Here is a 24,359-nt window from a genome sequence, read left to right as displayed (position 1 = left end):
TAGACCTATGTCATGGAAGACCAGGAATTGTTCTCACCATGTGAACTTCCAACATTTGCTCTGTATTGAAAAGAGGTAAACGTCAGAAGTGTCCCAAGTGAGTACTAAAGTAATTCTCCTAAGCAAAGGAGAAACAGAAGTACGGAATTACCTGAGACAAACCAGGCAGAATAACGTTGAAGAGCTGTTACTGGATATTGAAGAGTAGCATTTTAAGCTGAAATGTTAGCAATGGCATTAAGTTAAAGTGGACTAAGACTCTCAGCTAAGATACAAAAGGCTTTAAGCTCCAACCATACCTCACTCACAGTAAACATAGGAACACAAAGGTGCTTTAAAGTCACCAAGAAAGGACTAAAAACTCATGTGCTAGGCACTATAAACATCGCAACTCAAGGAAGCAAAGTTTATCCTGGCTGGCAGATGGAAGGTGCAGCCCATCATGACAAGAAGTGAGGCAGCCTGCTCACCTTGCACCCAGTCAGGAAGCAGGGAGGGATGTTCCAGTCTCCTTCCCCCCCCCTTTTTTTTCATTTTGGGACATCAGCCCAAGAGCTGATGACACCCACACCTCTCCTCAGCTAAAGCTCTCTGGGAACGCTCACAGACGCAGAGGTGATCCTAGTGATCTTAAAGCCATCAGGCGGACAATATTGACAAGGAAGATATTATCAGTCAGAATATCCTAGGGAAGGGCTGGCAAACCAGCTTGGAAGCACAGTGTTACAGAAAAAACATCACTTCATAACTCTCAAAAGAATTCTGAAAAGATACCATTAGGTAGGAAGCTGACAGAAGTCTCAATCATAGTCTTCAAAGAAGATATAAAACTAAAATGGAAGAAAAAGGTGAGTTGGAAAGGGAGGTCCTGGTCCCTCACTGAGGCAGGTCAGACGCTATCTTTGTAGGTGTGTGCAAGATTTTTTTACAAATTAGCTACCTAATGGACTGTGAAACAAACCTTATTTTTTTCTAATTCAACCTTATTTTTAAATTTTGAGATTATATCATTTCCTCATCTCCTTACTGATTTTAAATGACTGACAGTGTGCAAAGAACATTGAGATGATAATACAGATTATATAAGCAATCACCAGGTGCCTTACGTGCATTATTATTTGTGCTTGCTAGTCTTATGTCATCAGAGGGAGCTTCAATCAAGAAAACGCCTAAAATCTGGCTGCAGGCTAGCCTGTAGAACACTTCCTTAATTAGTGATTAGTGAGTGGGAGGGCCCATCCATTGTGGGTGGGGACACACCTGGGCTGGTGGCCCTGGGCTCTTTAAGAAAGCAGGCTGAGCAGGCCAGGGGGCCCAAACCAGTACACAGCACCCCTCCATGCCCAGTGCCAGCTCCTGCCTCCAGGTTCTTACACTGAGCTCCTGTGCTGATTTCCTTCGATGATCAACAGTGATGTGGAAGTGCAAGCCAAATAAGCCCTTTCCTCATCCAGTTGTTTGGTCATGGTGTTTTATCACTGCAGTAGTAACCTTAAGACACAGTTAGTGTTTAGACTGGGTGCTGAAGGTGTAGCTCAGTGGTAGAGTGCCTGCCTAACATATATAAGGCCCTGACTTAGAGTACCATCCACACGTCTAACATATTTATAAATGAGGGGTAATAAAGTGACGACCCTCCAGCATTGCGGCATGTTGCTAAAGCGGAGTCTAAAGAAATGTACAGCAAATAAATGACAAGAAAAAACCATCTAGCTCAGTCGATAGAGAATGAGATTCGTAATCTCAGGGTCATGGGTTCAAGCCCCATGTTGAGCACCAAAATGTTGTTTTGAAAGAAAATTAGCCAGGTGGTGGTGATGCATGCCTTTAATCCCAGCACTTGGGAGGCATAGGCAGATGGATCGTTTTGAGTTCGAGGCCAGCCTGGTCTACAAAGTGAGTCCAAGACAGCAGGACAGTCAAGGCTACACAGAGAAACCTTTTCTCGAAGGAAAAAAAAAAAAGTAGGCCACAACTAAGTTAGTTCTGCTTTAAAAAGGGGGGGGGCAGAGGCACACGGGGAATGGCAGAATAGAAATGCCTTCTTAGCGAGGTGCAGTGGCACACACCTGTAATCCCAGCACTTGGGGAGACATTGAACCCAGCCTGTTCAAAGTGAGTCTAGGACAGCCTAGCCAAGGCTACACAGAGAAACCCTATCTCAAAAAACCAAAAAGAAAGAAAGAAAGAAAGGAGAGAGGGAGGGAAGAAGAAAGGGAGGCCTTCTTATGTCTCTGCAAGTGAGTGGGGCCAGCTCTTGAGGGGAGTCCACTCCATAAAAAAACTGCGCCTGCTCATTTGTGCTCCATGAACATTCACTCCCAGAAGCTCACACTATGCAAGGAAGAAACAACTCAGTCCATGGCGGCAGCATCCTTTATTCATAACAAGGGACGCCATCCACAGAGCAGTGATCTCACACCAAAACACCAATGTGGAGATGCTCCACGGACGTCAGAGGACCAGGACACAGCCCACACTAGTGATGGTGCTGCTTGAATTGCAGGCCACAGTAGCCACATGTCCCTGTTTTTGTTTCTTTGTCCTGAAAAAATTCAAAAGGAAACATGTCATACTTCTGCATTTTACCTCAAACCCCAGTTACACAGCATACTGAAAGTCAGGTTAAACTAGAAATACCCTGGCAACTACAAATGCCCATGAGAGCAGGAGGCAGGCTGAGCTTCAAGCTGTGGCTGCCATCTGGTCCACCCTGTGCCTGGCGGGGACACCAGGGAGCCAGGGCAGGTGGCTGGGAGGGAGGGTGAGCATGAAGAACCAGCTAGCTGCTGAGCGCCATACCAAGTTTATGTACACCTTGGGGTGGCCCAGGGCACCACCCCCGCCATCGCAGGATATGATCCGATGGTCCACCTTATTCACTGGCTGTTCTGCTATCAAATCAATGGCAAAGTTCTCATTCACCTAGAACGAGGAAGGGAAAAAAACAAACACAAAGTCTTTGTAATTTTATGTGAATTATGTGTACAGCTCCCACCCAAATTCATGAAGTCAAAATAAGCACCAAGATCCTTCAAAACACAATCAAGTCAATTAAACAGGGGCAGGCACATACTATGTGCTCCTGTGATGGAATATCATCCCAGCCTTTCAGGCTTGGAGCAGGGCAAATTCTTAACATTGGAAAGCATCTCAGAGCTTTCCACACACTCTCTACTCATAGACAAAACATGCAGTGCTGCCTCACTGGAGACAGAGCCTGGGAGAATTCCCCTAGGAAACCATCAGGGCCTGGTGTTATGTGAACACTTTGCTTTTATGGGTGCTGGTCTGACTTAGTCCTACATTTCTGGAGTCAATTTTGGTAAACAATTATCCTGCAGAATTATCCATTCCAGATAAATTTTCCAATTTCTCTGCAGAGGTAAGTGGCATGGTCACTTAATGATGCTTACGATATGCCTCATAGGTGAACTGCTCTTCTGTCTTGTCACCTGTATCCCGTCAGAAGGATTACTGGGTAGTAAACAAGTAGTGTCTCTCGGCCCAGGTTCTCGCATAGCTGGGATGTTACTCTGCGGACTCTCTACTTCACTAATGAACACTCATCAGGTTGAACGCCAGAGTAGATCCCAGAGGCCACTTCCTGATCATGCTGTGCACATCCAGCAAGAGCTTACTTCCGCCCACTTAAAAACATGCCCTCTAATTAGTATACTCCCACTGCTCCTGCATGTCCACAACATGTATTTCCTGAAGATGGTTCCTGTGTCCTGGGCACAAACACATAGAAACCGTGCCTATGCACCATGAAGCCTGCCACCACGCAGAAACATCACTTATCTGCTCAGATCTGAGCTGTACTAGAGCTGCCCCCACATGACTCATAGGACCGAGTCAGGCTGTACATTTTGAAGCACATAACACAGCTAAGAGTATCAGTTACAGGACTTACTATAACTCTCTAGGTGTGATGCTATAGTCATGATCATGTGTTCTGGAAGTCAGCGTGTTCTGAAGGTCAGTGTGTTCTAACATTTGTGCTCTGGCAAATTTAGGTCAATTAGCATGTTATGCAATACTTGTTCCCAGACTACCTGCTGACAGAACAGAGCCAAAGCCAGAGTGGGTGCCTCAGAATTACCTCAGTTGGCCACTGTAGACTGTGAAAGCCTTGCAAATGGGAAAAGGTAACCATTACACTATTCTTTCTTATTTTTCACAGCTTTCTTATTTTTCAAAATGGCTCAAACATGCTGGCATGGAACCCACAGGTACAAAGTCCAGAGACTGGACAGGGCTATGGCTATACCAGACTGCCTCACAGCCCACTTTCGGATGGGACACCAAGATGCGGGGGTAATCCTCCAAACCTGCACACTGGAGTCCCAACATCTATACGTGTGCAGGGAGAGAACTGTGCAATATCTGCATGCTGCAACCTGTTCTGACTGTGCACATACAACCTCCATGCACACCAGGCCTGTAAGCAGACCCTGCATCCCTTCACATACACTAGGCCTGTGAGCGGACCCCACATCCCTTTACACATGGCAGGCCTGTGAAGGACCTCACGTCCCTTCACACATATCAGGCCTATAAGCAAGACCCGGTGCCACTTCACGCATGCTAGGCCTGTGAGCAGGATCCTGCCCTCCCTTCTCCAGCAGTTTTTGGAAGCCATGGAGGGTGACCAGCCATCCTTTAAAGGTATCTTGGCTATGAGCAGGAAAGGTCTGTGCCACTACTCAATTTTGGCCACCCAGCATTTCCCATCTTGAACCTCAGCTGAGTAGCCTTAAGATGCATGACAAAAGCCACCCACTTCTGGAGCCAGAGGCTGCTGAGCCCCCGCACTCCCTGGATACAGACAGGGAATGGTAATACCACTCTCTGCAGTGCAGTCAGATCACAGCATAGGAGAGTGTGAAGCTGGATGCGAGGAAGGAGTGCAGGGAAGACACCACTGCCCTAAAGACAGGACGCTGGCCCCTCTCACCAGATCCCTGAGAGCCACCCTCACAGAAACATGTCTGCCCTGGGAAGGGTTAGATATCCTTCAGGCACATTATCAATTACAGATCACCCCCAGTACAGCCCCTCCTCTGCGGCCTATCTCTAAAGACTATGAAGACGCTGGCAATGGGAGCATACTGTAGCAGAAGGGCATCGGCATATTCCCCAGCGGTGAGTCAACGTGCTCCCCACAGACAGTCCCCACCAACAGTCAGCCCTCTGGGCCCTATGAGGAAAGCCCTCCGTAACACAGTCCCCTGTGAACAGTCCCCCGTGAATGCAGTCCCCTGTGACAGGTAGGCAGTTCCTTGACACAAGCACCCACAAGAACTGGGAACTGCTGTTTGTTCTGTGCACTCAGTGGTAAAGGCAGCAACCATACAAATGAAGTCCCATGGTATAAATCCTGTGAGTCTGAACAGGTGACAGCATGTCACAAAGGTCATACTAACAAACTCACAGGAATCCATCAGGGCAGTACAGGAGCCTGGCCGTCTCCTTGTGGGAAGGACAGCTGAAACCTCCACGCTGGTGACTGACAGGTGCCTGCCCTCCTGTCATTTAATCACTACTCCAGGGCAGCTCTGACCTCCCATGATTAACATCTGCTTCTTGGAACTTGGTTCAAGGTGAGAATACAAAGAGCCTTCATGGTAAACACCCCGACCACATGCCAAGTCTGCACTGTGTTCAACCAGGCTCTGCCCTGCTTTTTCCACCCCAGGGAAAGCACTGTTGGTTTCAGGAGAAAGCCAACAGGAAGAACTGTCAAGCACTTGTCACAGTGCCCAAACTGTGACAGCCCTCCGACCAAATCCAGATACAGCTCATTTCCTAACCTAGGACGGATAAAACTCAGACTAGAAACAGAGGGAAATGGGTCAAGCAATGTTCAGGGGAAAGAAGCACTTGTACAGATCCAGAATGGACAGCATCTGGGGAGCCCTCTGCACGCATGGAGCTGAGTGAGTACCAGGGTTCAACACGGTTCACCAACTCTGTAAGTCTCACGGTTCAGAGATACAACACTTAACACTTACCTGTTTCACACTCAGCACTGTCAAAAGGATAAAACATGCTAAGACCAAAATAAACATTATAAATTACCTATCAGCAGGAAATGTGTGTTTAAAGAAAGAATGCCTGAGCAGATGCCTTCTGATTACCCAGCAAACAAGTGCTCACTGCAGAGAGACACACCCTGACCAGACAGCGCTGCACCAGGACAAGAGACCATCCATCAGGGTAGGGCAGGACCAGGCTAGCTCCCTGTTGGCATGGTGCTTTTGTTCACCCATACCAGTTGTACCGTCTCAGTCTGTCTTTAAACTCTTCCCTGTGAGCCTCCACCAGGCCAGCCAGAAACTACGAAGACAATGAAGCTAAGGACCAGGCTCATGGCTTCAGGACACATCTGCTCCTCAGCTGCTTGAGTCATAGCCCTGCCACAAGACACTTGGAAAGTGAGGGTGTGGAGTGCAGCACACCCTCAATACATTGTGGGAAGCCGCGCCCACATTCGCCATTACAAGATGGCGCTGACACCCTGTGTCCCATGCTGACAAACAACTAATCTGCGCATGTGCGAAGGGATTTTCCACTCATTGTGCTCTGCCTCTCCCGTGGCATCATCTCGCCCGATGAGCAACAGCCAATCAGGGACTGACATCCTAAGCGGAGGACAGTTTCCTATATAAGGGAGGGGTTTCTGCTGTTTGCTCTCTCTGTCTCCGTTTTTCGTGTTGTAAGCTTATGCCCTTCCTCTCAAGAGGCAGTAAAGCTTTACTGCAGAAGGATCCTGTTTGTGTGTGCAGCATCGTTCTTGCTGACGAGACGGTAACGCTAGCCACAATACATCATCTGTTAATGCCCAGGACACCGGAGAATAAATGCTGCACCTCTGCTGGGACAAACCACCCCATCTCCAGGATCACTGCAAATTAAAAACCACTGGGCCTGGCCATTCTCTCAACATGCATCACTGGCCAACTTCCAGTGTCACATTTGCACAGCTGGCTAGAGAAAGTACTTTCATGACAGTGTCCTGAATTATCCTGTTCTCAACACTATGTGCTTGTTGATGCAAAACACCACACTGGAGGACTGAAGGTAGTGGGTAGGTGTGTAGCAGGTGTGAAATGCCTCTGGAGTACTGAAGTGTTAAAGCTATTTTTATAAATCTGTGTTTGTGTCTCAGTTTCTCTCTTAACCTAGTTATCACATAAATAATTGAAACTCTTTTGTATTTGTTTAATAATAAGCTTCACAGCACAATAATTGAGCAGTTATTACTCTATTCTTACCCTCTATGTTAATAGGTTCCTCCCCACCCCCCAGTGTACAACCCAGATATACTTGTACTTTGTAACTTTCCTGCTCCAGCTCTGTCTCTGTCTCCGGATTTTTTCTTGGACCTTTTCCACGGCTTAATCTCCACTTCCTCTTCTAACTCCTCCTTCCCCCAGGAAGTCCAGCCCTATTTTTTCCCCTACTCAGTGATTGGCTGTAAGTTGCTTTATTGGCATATCAGAGGCAGTTAGGGAGCAGTTTTTATACAGCATTGAGACAAGAGATTCTCAGAGCAAGGATTGCAAGGAGATAGGGGGTGGGGCGGGTAGAGAAATGAGCATTTGAGCTACACAATAACCTTATGCCTACACTGAAGGACTGGAGGTAGGACTGTGGCAAAGGCCACAGAAATGAGGAACACCAAAAAGTAAACAGAGAGTCTGACCTGCCAAACTAGGAACAGAAGATGCCTCATGCTACTCCCAAAGCAATCCGTCTCCTGGACATCAGCAATGTCAAATACTCACTGTGAAAAATACTCACAGATACAAAAAAGCAGACCCAGGACGCGCGCGCACACACACACACAGTCTCTGTCTGTCTGTCGGTCTCTCTCTCTCTCTCTCTCTCTCTCTCTCTCTCTCTCTCTCTCTGTGTGTGTGTGTGTGTGTGTGTGTGTGTGTGTGTGTGTGTCTGTCTGTCTGTCTGTCTGTCTGTCTGTCTCCTGGCAGACATTAGAACCAATTCCAATTCCAGCTTTCTTTCACTAAACCTGGAGTGGACCTCAGGATCCTTCTGACATCTAAGCAATATGGGAGTCAAAACCAGGAAAATACAAATTTCTCTGCCTCCTATTCATTAGACACAACAAGATTCTGGCTGAAACGTGAGAATATAAACTCACAAGAAACCAATGCATAGCAAGTGAGTTTGCTACATAAAAGTCAAAACCTAGACACTGGGACAATGAAGCCAAGATCAGAGAGGCAGAGGAAGTCTGCTCTAGGGTATGGTAGAACAAAAAAAGCCAAGCTGACCGCAGAGGGAAGGAGGGTAACTGAAGGCAGATGGAAAGCAAACAATTCTGGAACCACAGAGGATAGACAGTGAACTACCAGATTAGAAGGAAGAATCCAAGAGCTATAGACCCAAGTGACAGAAACGTACTTAGGCTACATGGGCCAGGCTGGCCCCAACCTTCTATTCTTTCCCTAGCAGGAGAGTTGCATGGGTCTGAATTAAATGACTTTGCCCTGTGTGGGTGCCTGAACCTACTCAAGTTACTTTTATCCTGGGAGAGCACAGCATAATTTATTAGATGAAAACTATAAATAAATCTTACCTCAAAAAGTGATCAGAAGAGTACATTTTAATAGTATGTCTTCCTTTAATCTAAGAGCTACTGTGCTGGCTAGTTTCATGTCAACTTGACATAAGCTAGGGTCATCTGTGAAGAACTGTTAATCAAGAAAATGCCTCCATGATTGGCCTGAGGCAAGTCTGTGGGGCATTTTCTTGACTGAAGACTGATGTGGAAGGGCCCAGCTCACTTTGGGTGTGCCACTCCTGGACTGGTTGGTAGTCCTGGGTGCCATAAGAAAACAGGCTGAGCAAACCACGGAGAGCAGCACTCCTCCATGGCAACACCACAGTTCCTGCCCTGATATCCCTCAGAAATATAACTTGAGAGTTAAAAAAAAAAAATTTTTTTTAATAAACCCTTTCACCGCCAAACTGCTTTGGGTCTTGGTGTTATAGTACAGCAATAAAAACAACTATGGGAAATAGCAGACTGAAAACAGGAGTATGCTTACCTCTTTCTGACGATCTACAAACCGAATCCTCCTGTAGTCTTTTTCATCATAAACCTGTAAAAAAGAAAAAAATCTATTATCTTTACAGTCGAATTCTGAATGTCGCATAACATTGACCGAAAATATACACAACAACGTTCCCCCTTGGCCTACACCCATTGAGGAAACAACCCACCAAGAAGCAAATTGTACTTGTTCGGGAGGAGTCCCTCGGGGACGAATGGAATGCAGGCTGGAAACACGCTCTTGCCTTCACAAGAGCCAAGTCCAATAGGAGACATTTCAACACAGCTTCTTCATTTTTTTAAGCCATTAGACTGAACGCTAGGGCTGCTATATTAAAACTTGGGACTTAACTTAAAGACAGCATCTAAAGAATGAGTGGATACCAACTCCAAACCGAGAGCCACTAGCTAGAAATCAGAGCTGGGCAGTGGGCTGCACCACAAGTCGAGGTTGTGCTAGGCTAGCCTGCCAGAGGCGCACCTTGCTGTGCTCCCTGCCACCGTCAGTCTCGGGCTCCAGGAATGGCAGGCGGGGCCGTTACCTGGCCGGTGTGGGTGACCTTTTCCCCGGACGGCGACACTCGCACCCCGAAACCCCGTGCAGCCCTGGGGAGAGCCAGCAGCCGGCGGAAGGTCAGCGCCGCCGCCATCTTGCCGGTGACCCCTGACCCGGCGCGGCGTACACAGCGCCAGCGCATGCGCACAGCCGCCGGCGGGGCGGCGCTTGTGGAACTTATTTCGTCCTGTGGTGGAGCTGTGCAGCTCTGGCTGCAGGGTTACCTGTGCGCTGAGTTCAAAGCTTACCAGCGCGACAAAAAGCAAGGGAGGCGCAAGCTAAAGATGTTCTGTGTGCGCTTTTATGGCAATGGATAAAATGATATTTTTCTTTTTAAATAAAGAAATAAAATGTTCGGCAGAAGAAACAGCATGCAGTCCCACTTTCCTGGCCATGTGTGCTGGGGCGGGAAAGGGAGACTTGTTAGCATTTTTGCAACGCAGCGCTATTAAAGTTTCCAGTTAGGCTACAAGTGAGTTTACCCAGCATGGAAAAGCAACCTCGAAAAGCTCTGCTTTGTAGAGAACTGATGCAGCTTGCAGACTGAAACTGGAAGGCGTGTTGGCCTCACCTGTCTCTCTTGAATCTGAGTCGGAACAGCATACACTGTCCGACGGTAGAGTGGACGACTTTGCTCAGATGTGGGCAGGGTGGAAGTAGAACCCCAGACTCAGAGCAGGGAGAAAGTGCCAGAAGCTAGCATGTGTTGTTTTGGATCCCTTGGCCAGGACTGGAGGCTGATGGCCTGGCATCTGCTTTTGTAGCATAAGAATTAGGTGAGACTGAAGACAAAGGGATGACCAGGTAGGCATACCTGGTAAGACATAAGGACATGGGCCGGGCGTGGTGGCGCACGCCTTTAATCGCAGCACTCAGGAGGCAGAGGCAGGTGGATCTCTGCGAGTTCAAAGCCAGCATGGTCTACAAAAAGCAAGTCCAGGATAGCCAGGGCTATTTACACAGAGAAACCTTGTCTCAAAAAAAAAAAAAAAAAAAAACTAAAAAAGAAAGACAGACATAAGGACAGACACACACACACACACACACACACAGCCTCACAAAGTTGAAAATTGCCACCAAAAAATGTGGGCCTGTGTTGCCCAGGCTAGACCTTAAGCTCTGTAACCCAGGATAATGGATGCTTACCATCTTCCTGCCTCAACCTTTGGAGTGCTGAAACTTCAGGCTTATGTCACTACGCCTCTTTTTTAAAGGATTTATTTACTTTTATTTTATGTGTACTATGTATGGTCACATGTGTGAGTGCCTGGTACCAGGAAAAGGATACAGGATCTACTGGTAGTGGAGTTACACTTTGAGCAACTGTTTGGCTGCTGGAAACAGAACGATGATCCTCTGCAAGAGCAGTAGGTGCTCCTAACCACCAAGCCATCTCTCCAGCCTTGATTTGTCTCTTTTTAAAATCCCTCCCTCCCTCCCTTCGCCGTGGCCATCTCTCTCTCTCTCTCTCTCTCTCTCTCTCTCTCTCTCTCTCTCTCTCTCTCTCTCTCTCTCTCTCTCTCCCTCCCTCCCTCCCTCCCTCTCTCCCCCTCCCTCCCTCCCTCATGTGTGTTTCTCTCTCTTTCTCTCTCCCTCCCTCCTTCCCTTCCTCCCCCCACTTCCCTACCCTCCCCGCCCCCCACCGTCCACACGTGTGAAAGCTGGAAGAAGTGGGTCTCAGTTCTGGGGACTGAACTTAGGTCCTCAGGCTTGTGCGGCGAGCACTTTTGACTCCCAAGCCATCAACTCTCTGACCCACAGTATTTTTAAAGTGTATTCCACGGCAAGGTGCTAAGATGTACTGAGTGAGCCTTGTGCGACGTGTGAGACCGGGTGCCAGTGACGGGTGGGCTAGCCATGCTGGCAGCCTACTCTGCTACATATAAACACGATGGGTGGATTTACAAACCACCTGAAATCCGAGATAAATGGAAGATGAGTTAACTGTAGACGCCAGTGGTGGCATGGGAATTTCACTGTCAAAATTTCCCCCCACTTCTTGGAGCTTTTCATAGTTTGCGGGGAAGGAGTTGACTGGCTAGAGCAGTGCCTGCACTTGCTCTTCTTGCCTTTCCCATGTGTGCCCGATGACCTGCTCATTTTGTTCACTGTTGGCAGTTTCTTTTACACTCTAAGCCTGCCTCCCCCCGCCCCTTTTTCCTTCCTTCTCCCCATGGGCACCTGTCTTCCCAGTCCGCAGTGGTCCCAGCATCCCCAGGGGAAGAGCTAGCTTACAGGACTCTCCAGAAGACATAGGGAAGACTAGAAGGGGTGTGCCTCCCGGAAGCATGCTCCTTGATCTTCCGCTCCAGCGCGCTTGTAATCCCACGTGACCCTACGCCATCTTCCTTCCTGGCGGCGGCATCCCGCCCCACTGCGCAGACGCGGAAGCTTTCGGTAACCGGCGTCCGGGGTCGAGTGGGGAGTTTTCGGCCGGTGGCACCCCTTCCCAGGTGTAGTCTCGGGTTCCGTGGGCAGCCAGCCGAGGCGCGAGGCTCAGCTGCTGCCCGGGAGTGCGGGTGGGATCCCTGGCCGGCCGGTGCCTCCGGAACCTGCGGCTTCCCGGGAGCGCGCAGGCCGGGGCGCGTGGGGACGCGGGAGCCAACAGTGCAAGCCTGGCGGGCGTGCTCCGACCTCGGAGGCCAAGCAGCCTTGCAAAGGGAGCTAGCTCCTGGGGATAGTCAGACATGCAGCAGCCCATGACCACGCTTCTCTCCCCACAGGTCTGGCCTCAGCATGGCCGCCCTGCTGGTACGGAGCGTGATGGCTTCTGTCGTGGACCCGCTACTGCACCTGAGTCGCCTCTCGGTGAAGCCCCGGGCCTTCTCGTTCCTGCTGGGGACCCTGCCAAGCGCCAAGCCCAGTGCAGAGGTGCGCTCACTTCTCTGGGGCCGCCCCCTGCTGTCCCTGCAGCCCTCTCAGGGCTTCAAGACCAAGGGTGTCATCAAGAAGCGTTGTAAGGACTGCTACATGGTGAAGAGGCGGGGGCGCTGGTTTGTCTACTGTAAGACCAACCCCAGGCATAAGCAGCGGCAGATGTGACCCTTGCCTTCAAGCAGTGTCCATGGGGAATTCATTTCATCTTATCAAAGAAAAATAAATGGGAGCATTCTGTAAGATCTTGTGGGCCTTAGGGCTTGGCTGAACCCCCCCACCCAGCCAGCATCGTAGCCCAGTTCCTTCAAATCCAGTCAGACCAGAGCTGCAGATAGGGCAGGACTGGGACTGTTCTGGCTCTGTAGCCCTGGCTCACCTGAAACCTCCTGCCTCTGCCTCCCTGGCATTCGTCGTCAAATGCAGCAGAATGCAAGTGCTTTAAGAGGCTCCTTTGGGGGAGCACAGCAATCCCAGTGTAAGAATAAACGTAGCAACTATCCCAACTTTGACCCAAGGAAAAACTTGTTTACATATAGATATCGTCTGAATACTGACTAAACGTGTTTGTCAGATTGTTCTGAAGGTCTGGAGACGTGGTGAGCGCTCTCCAAAAAAGGGTAGTCCAGGTAGTCCATTTTCAGCTCAAAGAAAATAACAACGGCACACTGGTTCCTGAAGGAAGTGTTAGGACACCAGGGATCTTTCAGAGTTTGCATTTGTCTCTAGCAGAAAGCGGTCGTGGGGTTTGTGCTCCTGGAGTAGGCCTTTGGCACTGTGCCTTTTTGTGGTTTTTAAATCTCCTTAATCCAGTGAACTGCGGGCCCACCTGGTGTAGTCTACCGAATGACTCCAGACTACAGCATGGTTTGTGGCCCTGTGATGTGACTGATGCTGTGGACCTGATTGTGTCTGGTAGCTGCTGGTACCCTAGATGATTTTCCTGGAGTGTCTCAATGCTGAGATGTTTTCAGTGGGTGGTTCAGGTGAACCATTGCCTTTCCCTGGGGTCTTGGTAGCTGTTGGGAAGTGTAGTCAGATACTTGTGGAAGGGCAGGTGTAGGCAGGGACCCTCCAGACAGGGCTTTAAGAGGAGGGGTCCAGGCAGTGATGTAGCTGTAAAGGAGACGAGACGGGCATGAGCAAGCAAGCATGTGTGTGAACATTAGGCCTGGAAGAAATTCTGGGGACACAGGAAGAACAGCTGAAGTAAAGCCAGTGCTTTAGTAGGAGAAGGACCTGGCCCAAACATTAGTGTGAAGCAGGGTCCCCGGCTCATTGTCCACACAGCGTCACAATGCTGCTAGTTTACAGGCCTAAACTCTGCTGAAAGCCTCTGATTGGCCCAGACAGCAGGAGGTGAGGAGCCAGAACTCAAGCTTGGCCATCAGAAGGGCGTGGGCCAGGGTAACTGGACAGGCCTGGCTGTAAGCACCCTTCTCACTGCGGTCACTTCTGTGAGGCCACTGCAGTTCTGTTTCTTGGACTTGGGAGTTGTGAATCCATCTCCACCATTTCCAGCTGTGTGAACTGAAGGCACCTCAGTTCTCCATCCATAAAATGGAAAATTGTAAGTTTCAAAGTGTCAGAGTCAGAAGAATGTGGCACGCAGCAGATTCTGTGGGTCTGTCGCTGTTACTACTACAGGGCATTTGTCATCCTTTTATTTCCAGAATTCTCCAGTTGAAGTCATTGTCAGTAGAAACAAGTTAACTTTTAGAATAGCCTAACTCCTTAACCCAACCTCTGGCATCCGGCAGGGCCAGGATAGGGGTAGGATTTCTGTTTGTGTGAAGGCCGTTTGGAAGAAGTGGGAAATGCCAGGCTCACCTCTTGGGCATTGCTCATGGTACACAGCTTTGAGTCATGAGGAAGGGCTCTATGAGGCAGTCTGTCTGATCTTCAGGGCACCACATACGGATGACAGTGACCCTCTAGGACTGTTCACAGCGCAGAAGATTGAAGTGCCCCACCAACTTCCAGGGTGAGTGGGAGATAAGGCAGACAGAACTTCTTAGGACCTGGCTTCTGGGATTCCAGTGTCCGGTCTGCCAGCTCAGCTCTGGCGGTCCTCTACTTGGTTGATCACAGTGATGGGAGGGAGTCGGTGGATCCTGCCCTCGAGCAAAGTTATCCTGAGCTAAGTCAGCAGGAGGACTTGCAGGTGACCACATGAGGCCTTGGCATCCTGAGTGTGGCAGGAACATGCTACAGAGGTCTGATGGGGCCGCACTTTACTTCCTTTCCTTGGTTGGTTAATTTTTACTTTTGTCGTGATAAAAAATTTAGGTCTTAAAGTACTATACTTTTTCTAAATTTAAAAAATTTAAAGCCTCAATTTACTGAGCTCGTTTTCCCAGGAAAGCATTTAATTCTTGGAGTAAACTGTGTAGGAGCATTAGTTACATTAGCCCTCTCCCTGAACAGCTTCACAGCGTCCTGACTTGACCTTGTGGGCTCCAAGGGCCAAGTAGAAACCTGCAAACCAAAACTGTCTCCAGTCCTTGGCCTGCACTGGGTGCCGGGCACTGGCCAGAGCAGCCCTCCCTTGAGCATCTTCAGACAGGCCGGTTCTCACTAGCTAATGCCACTTGTGCCCTCCATCACATCTGATGTCTCGTGAGCACAGCTCCCAGCTGTCCCTCAGCATGTTTTGCCTCTCTGGCACCTCAGCAGGACACTAGTGCCCTTCAGAGTTCACCACAGCCTGTAGGCCACATGGAGCAACCAAGAAAGCTTTGAATGAGACCTAATACAAACCTCTAAACATGTAACATTATAACTTTTTTGTGACTCAGTTTCACTTCTCAATGTTAAACAATGCAGAGGTGTGTGTGTGTCCTTGCAGCCCACAACTGTGGGTTGTATACTCCTTATTTAGACAGGGCCAGGGACCAAGGAACCTCTTCATATACTGACAGATGAGAAAAGGCTCCATGAGGCTATGGCTGTGGTGTGGAAGATGCTGAATGGCAACCTCCCATAATGGCAAACACTGCTTTAAGGATCTTCTCCGGGTGGTCTGAATATTGTATTAGATGAAAACAGAATAAATGGTCTGGAAAATTCTGGGCTGAAGAACCTGCTCTATTTGGAGTTTTTAAAATGCTTATACCTCCCTTCCAACCCACCTACCCTAGATAGGAGAGAAAGGAGGTTTATGGGAACAGGGGAAGTAGACCTTGTTGGATTCAGTTCCAGGGAACGATTCCCCTGGCATAGTCGGCAGGATTTCAGCAGACCAGCAATTCCACCAAAGTTGCTGTTGGAACATAAAACAGCAGCAGGAATCCAGAGAGCCCCGTCTCGAATGGAGTGATGAACAGCCAAAGAATACCAAGACCCCCCCCCCCAAAAAAAACCCCAGCCTCCTGTCCTCCTGTTGTGGGGACACACACACACACACACCCTCAGAGTCTGTACTAGGATGTGTTTCAGCTGACAAAAAATAAGCCCCTCTTCCCCCCAGAAGGTGGTTCAACTTCTAAGTGTATAAACCTCACCTGTTCTCTCATAAGTCTGTTCTCCATCCCACACTTGGGATCAAAACAAAAACATGTTTACATCCACTCCAGGAGACAGCATCACCTGTGAAAGAGGCATATCCAGGTGAGGAGAACGGGACACTATCAGGGTATCAAGGTACTTAGTGCTACACTAAAGCTTTCAGGACTGGTGAAGGGTCTAAAGAGTAGAGTGGAGGAAGGCAGGGGAGGGCCTGAGTGTGGGTGGGGATGAAGACTCGGGCTCAGAGCTCCTGTGCACCAGCCGGGCCCTGTGACTCCTGTGAGCTGTGGGCTGGGCTGCCTCTCTCCCTACAGAGAACTGGGCTGTCCCTCTTCCCAGGGCAGCCTCAGGCATACTTCCGCCGCACACTGCACACCACATACCTCACGGCACACACTGCACACTACACTGAGATGGCGAGGCCTGGGATCTGATGATGCTCTCCGAAGCCCAGCTCCTTCACCACATCTAAGGCAAGTCTCTCCTAGACACACCCCATTTAGGTGTTGAAACCAGACTCCCTAAGGTACAAGACAGGTTAAGTGTAGCTTAAGGTGGAAATCCTCTGTTTGGAATACAACACGAGCTAGCTGGGCTCAGGCGGAGGTGGGGGGGTGGAGGGGGGCATGTGCTTACAGATCCCTAAAAGTAGATGATCGCACCCTTCTGTGGGTACCCTCCTCTTGGCAGGCTCCAGAGTGGCTTGTGTTCTCCCCTTCAAAGAGTTTCCAGCCACTGTGGGTTGTTTGTGTGACTGTGTGAGACTTACCCAGACTTCCCAATCTTTACTCTCTTTTTTTAATAAACCAGCATAAAGTAGAATTTATTTACATAACGCAATGATCCGTGAAGGTTACCATAACACCGAGGGACCATATTAGCCGCTTGAATGGAATTCATTAGAAATTAACTACCACTTAAATTAATTTTCCCACAGTCACAAGGCTGTAATGGTAGGAGAAGGAGCCGTCCATCAGCGGGTGCTGACAGGGGACCTGTCACCACCATTATTTATAGGTGAGCATGTCAGCCACCAGAGCAGGCACCAAACACAAGACTGTGGACTCAGGCCACTCCAAAGGGCCCCCAAGTCCCCTTCTTGATAAGGAACCCAGCCTTACCAATCCTCACCACCCCCTCACTACCAGCAGGGGACAGGCAGCAAGTGGTCATGTGGACACAACCCAGAGGGACGAGTCTTTGGTCAGAAACTATACTGTAAAGCACACACACTTACAGCACTACTAGTGACTGTCCTTTCAGGCTTTTAAAAGGTCACTCAGGACGTCAGACTCCAGAGCCCAGTGTCAAATCAATGACCCAAAGCAGCTTCTCAGGCTTTCCTGGGAAACAATCAGGACCCCAAAGGAAAAGCTTGCAGGGACCCTACCAGGTCTTGTTTAGAAGAGCACAGCATGTCTGTACATATATATATGTTCATTAGGCCATTGTGGTGTGGTATGGTATGGTATGTTTTGCAAAAGCAAAGGGTATTCATGTCTTGTGGTTTGTGTGATCTACACACACGGGGACACATATGTGCCCATGTCTGTTTATGCATTGTGGAGAAATGTGCAAATAGTACACATACGTAGTGTATCTATATAGCATTAATGTGGGTGTACATTGTCAGTGTGTGCTCACCTGTAGATTATGCAGGTATGTTTGCTCATGTATGGTGGGTGTTCACATGTATGTTTGTATGCTTGCATGAATATGCATATGTGTTGTATGTTTGCATGCAAGTGCATTGGCAAATACCCCACCCAGAACACAAAAGAGGCCTTGGCTCCTGCTCAGGATCTGGACCACATTTATTCTTGAGAAAGCATGATAGACAAGGAGTTGACAGAAAAGCCTCCTGGGAGGCTAAGGATGTTTGGTAGTGCCAAGGATGAAATTGACTGAGGAGCTGGGAGGAGTACCCAGGAGGATGTGCCTTGAAGACAGCAGCATAGAGACTACCCCACTACCCCACCTGCAGCCGGCATGCGCCCACTCACCATCTTAGCCCTGTGGTGCAGCCAAAGAAGGCACAGCGAGTCACACTGGTCCAGTCCCTTTCTCTGAGAATACTCTTCTTACCACAGCCCTGGTGGCGACATTATAGCTAGTCCTGCCACCCAGCCAGAGTCAGGAGGGCCGGTAGGCAGACACAGTGACATGTCCCATAGGGTCTCTTAGGCCTCACCTCAGGGGCCGTGCTCTACTCAGGACACTGGAGGGCAGCCCATCCCCAAGGAGAGAAGCCTCCTTGTGAGACACTGGGCTTAGGCCAGAACAACTCAGAACTCTACCCTGCCTGGACCTGGAGTGAGTCTGGTTGCAGCCACTGTGTATATGCCCCGTGGTTTTGCAGGAAGGCATATCTGAGAATGTAACATGACAGAGGGATGTTCAAGGGCCGCAGTGGCACATGTTTTAATCCCACTAGCATGGTATGTTAGTTACTTTCCTCATTGCTGTAACAAACACCTGATAAAAGCGACTTAAGGACTAGGCTTAACTTGAGCTCAGTTTGAAAGGATGCAGTCCATCAGGGCGAGGAAACCACAGCAGAGGCAGAGTGACCAGCTGGTCATGTTTTGTCCACTGTTATGAAACAGAAAGAGGTGACTGCTGGTAGTCAGCTTAGTTTCCCTTTTTTTATTCAGTTTGGGAGCCAAGCCTATGGAATGCTGCTGTCCACATTCAGGCGGGTCTTTCCTCTTCACTCAAATCTGTCTAAAACACCCTCACAGCCACACCCACGGCTATGTTTCCACAGTGACTCTAAATCCTTTGAAGTTGGTAATAAAGATTAACAATCACATGTGGCCGTGGGGCATACTAGTGCCACTCCCAAGCCATCACCACCTCTGCTCTGATGAGCTTCACGTGCCAGGTGCTTAACACCTGGGCCAGGGTGAGATGGGATGAGAAGGAACTTTCTGAAAATGTCTCTCCTTCCTGCAGAGGAAAGAGAAAGCCGGGGTGTGATGGTCAGTCACCTACTTGGCTTTCCAGAGAGACCCTGAAACACAGCCAGGAACCAATGGGAAGAATCTTCTGGAAGGCAACCAGTAGTGAGTGACCAAAGGCCTGCTGCCTGCATTCTGAGACACACGGCAACTTCTCTGTTCCTATCTGATACTAGAAGTGAACCTAGGACCTCCCAAGTCATCCCTAAGCTCCCTCAAGTTGGAGCAGGGTGGCATCTGTGTTCCCTTGAAGCTCTCTGAGGCTAAGAGAACACCTGGTTTGCTTAGGGTTCTCCTGAGATTAAAGAGTACGTTTCTTTCCTTTTGTCCCTAGGTCAATGGTGACTGGCCAGAGACTAGGTCGTGGTGGTGGTGGGGGGAGTCAGGGAGCAGGGTGGAGGGCTGTAGAGTCACCTCTTGACTATACCAAAGGGTCATGCAGTGTGGATGTGAAAGGGAGGGAGGGGGAGAGAAGAAAAAGGAATAAAGGTTAGAAAGGCAGAGACAGCTGGCACAGGCCTGTAATCCCAGCACTCAGGAGGCATTGGCAGGTGGATAACTGTGAGTTCAAGGCTAGCGTGGTCTACAAAGTGAGTCCAGGACAGCCAAGGCCGCACAGATAAATCCTGTCTTGAAAAACTAAAGGAGGAGGAGGAGGAGCAGGAGAAGGAAAACGTGGAGGTGGGAGGAAGAAGAAGAAAAGAGGCAGATAGAGGGGATGCCATTCCTACAGGAATCACTTGTGAGTTGGGAGTGGGAATGAAGCGAGGAAGGAAATGGAGCAGAAGGCAGAAGTCTAGAAGGTTCCTTCAGGGAGATGCTCACAAATTCAGCTCCCAGCTGGTGATGGCATATTCAAACTGCAAGAGAAAAGAACCCTCAGCCTGGGAGTCAGAGGGAGGGGCAGGGAGGACTGAGGGAGAGACAGAGGGAGGGAGGGAGGGAGGGAGGGAGAGAGAGAAGGAGGGAGACAGAGATACACAGAGACACACAGACAGAGGCAGAGAACTAGCTGCACAGAGGAGGTTCCTATGGGTTCCTGTGAGAGCCTTTGAATGCCTCAGCCCTGTGTCCACTCTGCGTGTCCCCTTCCAGGTCGAGCTGCAGTGGAGGGAGAGCAAGGCAGACAGTGCACTTGGTCCTCTGCTACACCCAGGTGGGGAAGGGACCCTCTATCTGCAGCTACACAGGCTGGTTTTGTTAGGGCAACCGTGTGCCAAGCTATTCTGATACTCAGCTCCAGTGTCTATGAAAAAGAGACGCCACCCTAGGGACCACAGGAGAAACTTCTGGAATGTCGCCAGTGAAGTATGGCTGCTTCTTCTCAAAGCAGCAGGCGGCCCTGCACACAGTTTTCCACCTCCTTCCATTAAGGGGACCTCACAGGAGAGCATTCTGGGACTGCAGTTCAGTGGAAGAGTATTGGCCTGTCATGCAGGAGAGCCTGGGTCCATCTCAGCAGCCTCCTCTACCAAAAAAGTACAGTGTCCTCTGCCACCAGGGCTCCAGTCCCTGGCTTTAGGCAGCATGTGATTCTGGCTCATTTGTCAAGGAGACTGTTTTTCATTTCCACATCCGCAGAGGATTATGCAGCTGGGCCAAGGCATCTACACTGAGGGAGAAGCTACTACCCCACGGTGCTCTCTGATGGGGTCTTCTCCCTGTGAGCTCTGCACCTGTGCTGCTGACTAAGAGATTTGATAACACGGACCCAGGATGCCAGCATTGAGACACCCCATGCCTGCCTTGCTGAGTTTCACTCCTGGCTTGGGGACTTGTGGAACTGGCTGCCTCTGCCCCTCCTGTTCACCCATGGCTCTGGACCCAGGCCCTTCATGAGCAGGCAGCATCCTGACTTCTACCGGTTCTGACTAACCTGCAGCACGTGTTCCCCCAATGCAGCACAGTAGCGCTGTTTTCTCTTCCCCTAACTCCGCCAACTGGAAAACAGCACATAGCCCCAGGCCACCAGAATAATGCTGGTGTCGAGTGCAAAGAAACATATTTGTTTTGAGTCCTCTAAGGACAAATGATAGACATGTAAAAATGTTTTCCTGCCTTTCTTGTGGGGGAATACTTAGTTTAAAATTAACTTCTGTCAGGAAAAACACGGTTTCCCGCACCCACTCTCTATGACTTCTCACCATTTCTATTTTACAGGGGAAAATACCACAGTGTGTTTGACACGTATGATTACAAGTTTACAGAATCCACTTGCGTTTCTGCTGCTATTACAGCTTCTCTTTAGGAAAAGCTACTCATTAGAACCAAACAGAAACCTTCTTGTACAAGAAACAAATAAACACAGAAAATTGGTTATTCCCCGCTGAGCCAGCCTAATTCCTGGGGAAAACAACCCCCCCCCCCAGAGCTCAGAGGACCAAGTTGGGGTTAGGGATCTGTTACCCTCCTTGTAGGAAGACACACACACACACACACACACACACACACACACACACACACACACACACACACAGAGGACACAGACAGGCATGCACATGCTCACACACACCTTCACTCTTGAGACAGACACAGTCGACAGATGCTAGTGTGTAACACAGCTAGTGCCGACCCTGTGACAAGTGGTCACTTAGCCTGTGGTCCAGCAGGCAGCTGTGTTTTCTGCCCTGTTTTCCAGTCCATGCACCTTCTCACAGTTTCTTTGCTAGAGTCTCCAAAAAGGGAGGGTGGGGGGTGGACACCAGAATATGAGTGGTTTCCTGGCTACAAGACCATTCACTGCCTTGGGCAATCACTTCAGGAACTTGCATAGTTGCCCTCAGTTGGGAGAAGGGAGGAGCATGCAGAGGGCTTTTATACGAGAACCCCACTTTTCCATTGCCCACAGTTTAGACCAGGAACAGAGTACCCAGATCCTAACCAGGTGGCCAGTACTCCCAGCCTAACAGAGAAGCCTCTTGCAGCTTCCCCTAGAGTCAGGGCCAGGGCTATTGTCATTGTTTCTTGTGCAGTCTGTGAGGCCACAATCGAGTATTCTAACCTGGCCATTTCAACAGACAACATCCACTTTCCCATAGCCACGAGGCTGGAGATCTGTGGCCCAAGCATTGGCTTTTCTCGAGGCCTCCATGGGGTCACCGGTTCTGTGTACATGTGTTCCAATGGCTCTTCCTATGACTAAAATCACACCAGTTCTGCCATATCGGGGTCCAATATAATGACCTTGTTTTACCTCAACACCTCCCTACAGACAGAGAAACACAGACTGAAATGAGCCGTTACAATTAATATTTGAAACTTGGCTGCAGAGAGACTGACAGCCCTTAGCCTACCTGGGCTTCATTCAACCAAGGAAGCACACTTGGAAAAACATAGTCCAAGCCAAGCAGTGGTGGTCCATGTCTTTAATCCCAGCACTGTGAGTTCAAGGCCAGCCTGGTCTACAAAACAAGTCTAGGACAGCCAAGGCTGTCACAAAGAGAAATACTGCTTTAAAAATCAAAATAGGAAAGAAAGAAAGAAAGAAAGAAAGAAAGAAAGAAAGAAAGAAAGAAAAGAAGAAGAAGAAGAAGAAGAAGAAGAAGAAGAAGAAGAAAAACAGCCCACATTGCACGAAACTGGGAGAGGTGGGTTCTATGCAAATGAGCCGAAAGTGGCCACACAGTCCCTTCCCTTCACAGTTTTCTGCCTGGTGTCAGACCACAGGCCAGGACTGGCACACCTCAAAGCTCATGTGTTTCTCCTGTCATAAACGATCTCCTGTTCGGTAATTATCCATATGGACCTATATGATCCATTGCAAAGAGCCAGCTGCACTGTGGCTCAGCCAGCCAGGAGGTAGAGATAAGAGACTAGATGCTTCTGAGCTTCCCTTTCTTAACAAGGGCACTATTACTCCTCTTCTAAAAGCACTTGGGAAGTAGGGGTGGATTTGCACTAGTGAATTAGTCATTTTAGGGAAACAAAACTCAGGCTCTCCCTCTTCCCATTCCTCTCCCTGACTTTAGCACCCTGTAGCTCGGGACCAAAGACCCAGACCCTCTAAGGCTTGCATGCGTTGGTAGCAGCTGCTAATTCCAGAGCTAAGATCGGGAGACAGCTGCCTGGTGACTATGCACATTTAATCTGTGAGACCCCAAACAGCACTGCACAAGTAGACCAGCAGTGCCTGCCTGCCTGTCTGCCATCTTGATTCTCTCCTGTCTTGTGGGGACTTCCAGAGACCCCAATTCGACTCCCTTGTTGACTCCCTGCTATTTCCTTGAAATGGATAAAACTTTTTTTTTATGCCAAACCTACTGCTTTTATTTTATTTTATTTTTTACTGTTAAAGACTATTCTTAAAATGTACTAACCCAATGAAACAGGAACCTCAGTCTCCATAGACTCAGCTGTTAAACACTGCCTTCTCCATGCCAAACAACCATTTTTATACATATAATAAAAACAACAATATATATCCCTAAACATATCAATATAACCTTTCCAGTCTGTTTAATATTACTTGTAGACCATTTGGCATTGTGTAACCAATTGGTGTGCTCTTCCCCAGAGATTACCTCTCCTGTTTTTAGCATTCTTTAGTTTCCTATAGTTTGTCCTTTAGTCCTATAGTTTCTAGGGTTGAGGCCTTCTTACTTTTCTCTCATCTGTCTTAGCATGTCTGTTGGTACCACCCTTGCTCGGTCATGTTTAATCAGCCACGCTGGTAAGATTTCATGTCTGTAGCATCCTTGACATTTCAAGGAGACACAATCCTACAGCAAATTTCCTGTTCTTCTGGCTCTCACAGTTCTTTCTGCCTTCTCCTCTACAATGATCCCTGAGCCTTAGATGCAGGGGTTGACCTACAGATGCACCCATTGGGACTGGACTCCACAACTCTGTGTTTTGATTGGTTATGGTTTTCTGTAATGTTCTCCATCTGTTAGAAAGAGAAGTTTCTTTGAAGACAGGTGAGAACTACAGTGTTCTTGGGTATAAGGAATAATATTTAGAATGTAGTTAGGAAATTTATCCTGGTTTAGTAAAATGGTTAGTTTAGGGTCATTATTGCTGTGACAAAAACACCGTGAGCAAAATGTTGGAGTTATTTTTATAAAACTGGGCTTGTTTCTCTTAGTTTCTCTCTTAACCCGGCTATCACACAGATAATTAAGACTCTTTTTATGTTTGTTTATAAGGCTTTACAACACTATTTGAGCAGTTTAAGTCTGTGCTTAACCCTCTATGTTATCCTGACTCCATCTTTGCCAAAATCCCCAAGTTATGTGCTGGTCACATTACATTCTCATTCAGAAGAGAACAATACGTGCACACAGTGTCTCCAGCTCACTTTCTTCTTCTCACACAGCCTAGGAAATTGCCCTGTCCATAATTAGCATGGGTCTTTCCATGTCCAGAATCCCATTTCCAA

The 24,359-nt window shown here is 48.7% G+C and overlaps 2 protein-coding genes and 1 long non-coding RNA gene across 6 annotated transcripts; 2 read left to right on the top strand and 1 right to left on the bottom strand.

Moving 5' to 3' along the window:
- Nucleotides 1-2,362: 2,362 nt before the first annotated feature.
- On the bottom strand, nucleotides 2,363-9,784 carry NDUFS6 (NADH:ubiquinone oxidoreductase subunit S6). Of its 3 annotated transcripts, none has more exons than XM_084782581.1 (4): nucleotides 9,628-9,784; nucleotides 9,081-9,134; nucleotides 2,796-2,925; nucleotides 2,363-2,545 (listed from the first exon to the last, which is right to left on the bottom strand). In XM_084782581.1, the coding sequence occupies exons 1-4, from the start codon at nucleotides 9,781-9,783 to the stop codon at nucleotides 2,382-2,384; spliced, it is 504 nt and encodes a 167-aa protein (XP_084638707.1). In that variant the 5' UTR covers nucleotide 9,784; the 3' UTR covers nucleotides 2,363-2,381. The 3 variants fall into 3 exon arrangements, with proteins under 3 accessions (XP_084638707.1, XP_084638706.1, XP_084638708.1); XM_084782580.1 differs by having other exon boundaries at nucleotides 2,803-2,925; XM_084782582.1 differs by having other exon boundaries at nucleotides 2,363-2,538; nucleotides 2,803-2,925.
- Nucleotides 9,785-11,937: 2,153 nt separating this feature from the next.
- Nucleotides 11,938-13,021, top strand: MRPL36 (mitochondrial ribosomal protein L36). Of its 2 annotated transcripts, none has more exons than XM_084782584.1 (2): nucleotides 11,938-12,038; nucleotides 12,365-13,021. In XM_084782584.1, exon 2 carries the CDS (start codon nucleotides 12,378-12,380, stop codon nucleotides 12,681-12,683), a length of 306 nt encoding a protein of 101 aa, XP_084638710.1. In that variant the 5' UTR covers nucleotides 11,938-12,038; nucleotides 12,365-12,377; the 3' UTR covers nucleotides 12,684-13,021. The 2 variants fall into 2 exon arrangements, with proteins under 2 accessions (XP_084638710.1, XP_084638709.1); XM_084782583.1 differs by having other exon boundaries at nucleotides 11,959-12,094.
- Nucleotides 13,022-18,237: 5,216 nt separating this feature from the next.
- LOC311597344 lies at nucleotides 18,238-19,307 on the top strand. Its single transcript, XR_014779192.1, has 2 exons — nucleotides 18,238-18,717; nucleotides 18,978-19,307. It is a non-coding gene; the product is annotated as an uncharacterized lncRNA (long non-coding RNA).
- The last annotated feature ends 5,052 nt before the right edge of the window (nucleotides 19,308-24,359 follow it).

This window comes from Acomys minous, assembly GCF_964271855.1.
Source record: "Acomys minous genome assembly, chromosome: 5".
NCBI lineage: Eukaryota > Metazoa > Chordata > Mammalia > Rodentia > Muridae > Acomys > Acomys minous.
This window is presented reverse-complemented; position numbering and strand designations above follow the sequence as displayed.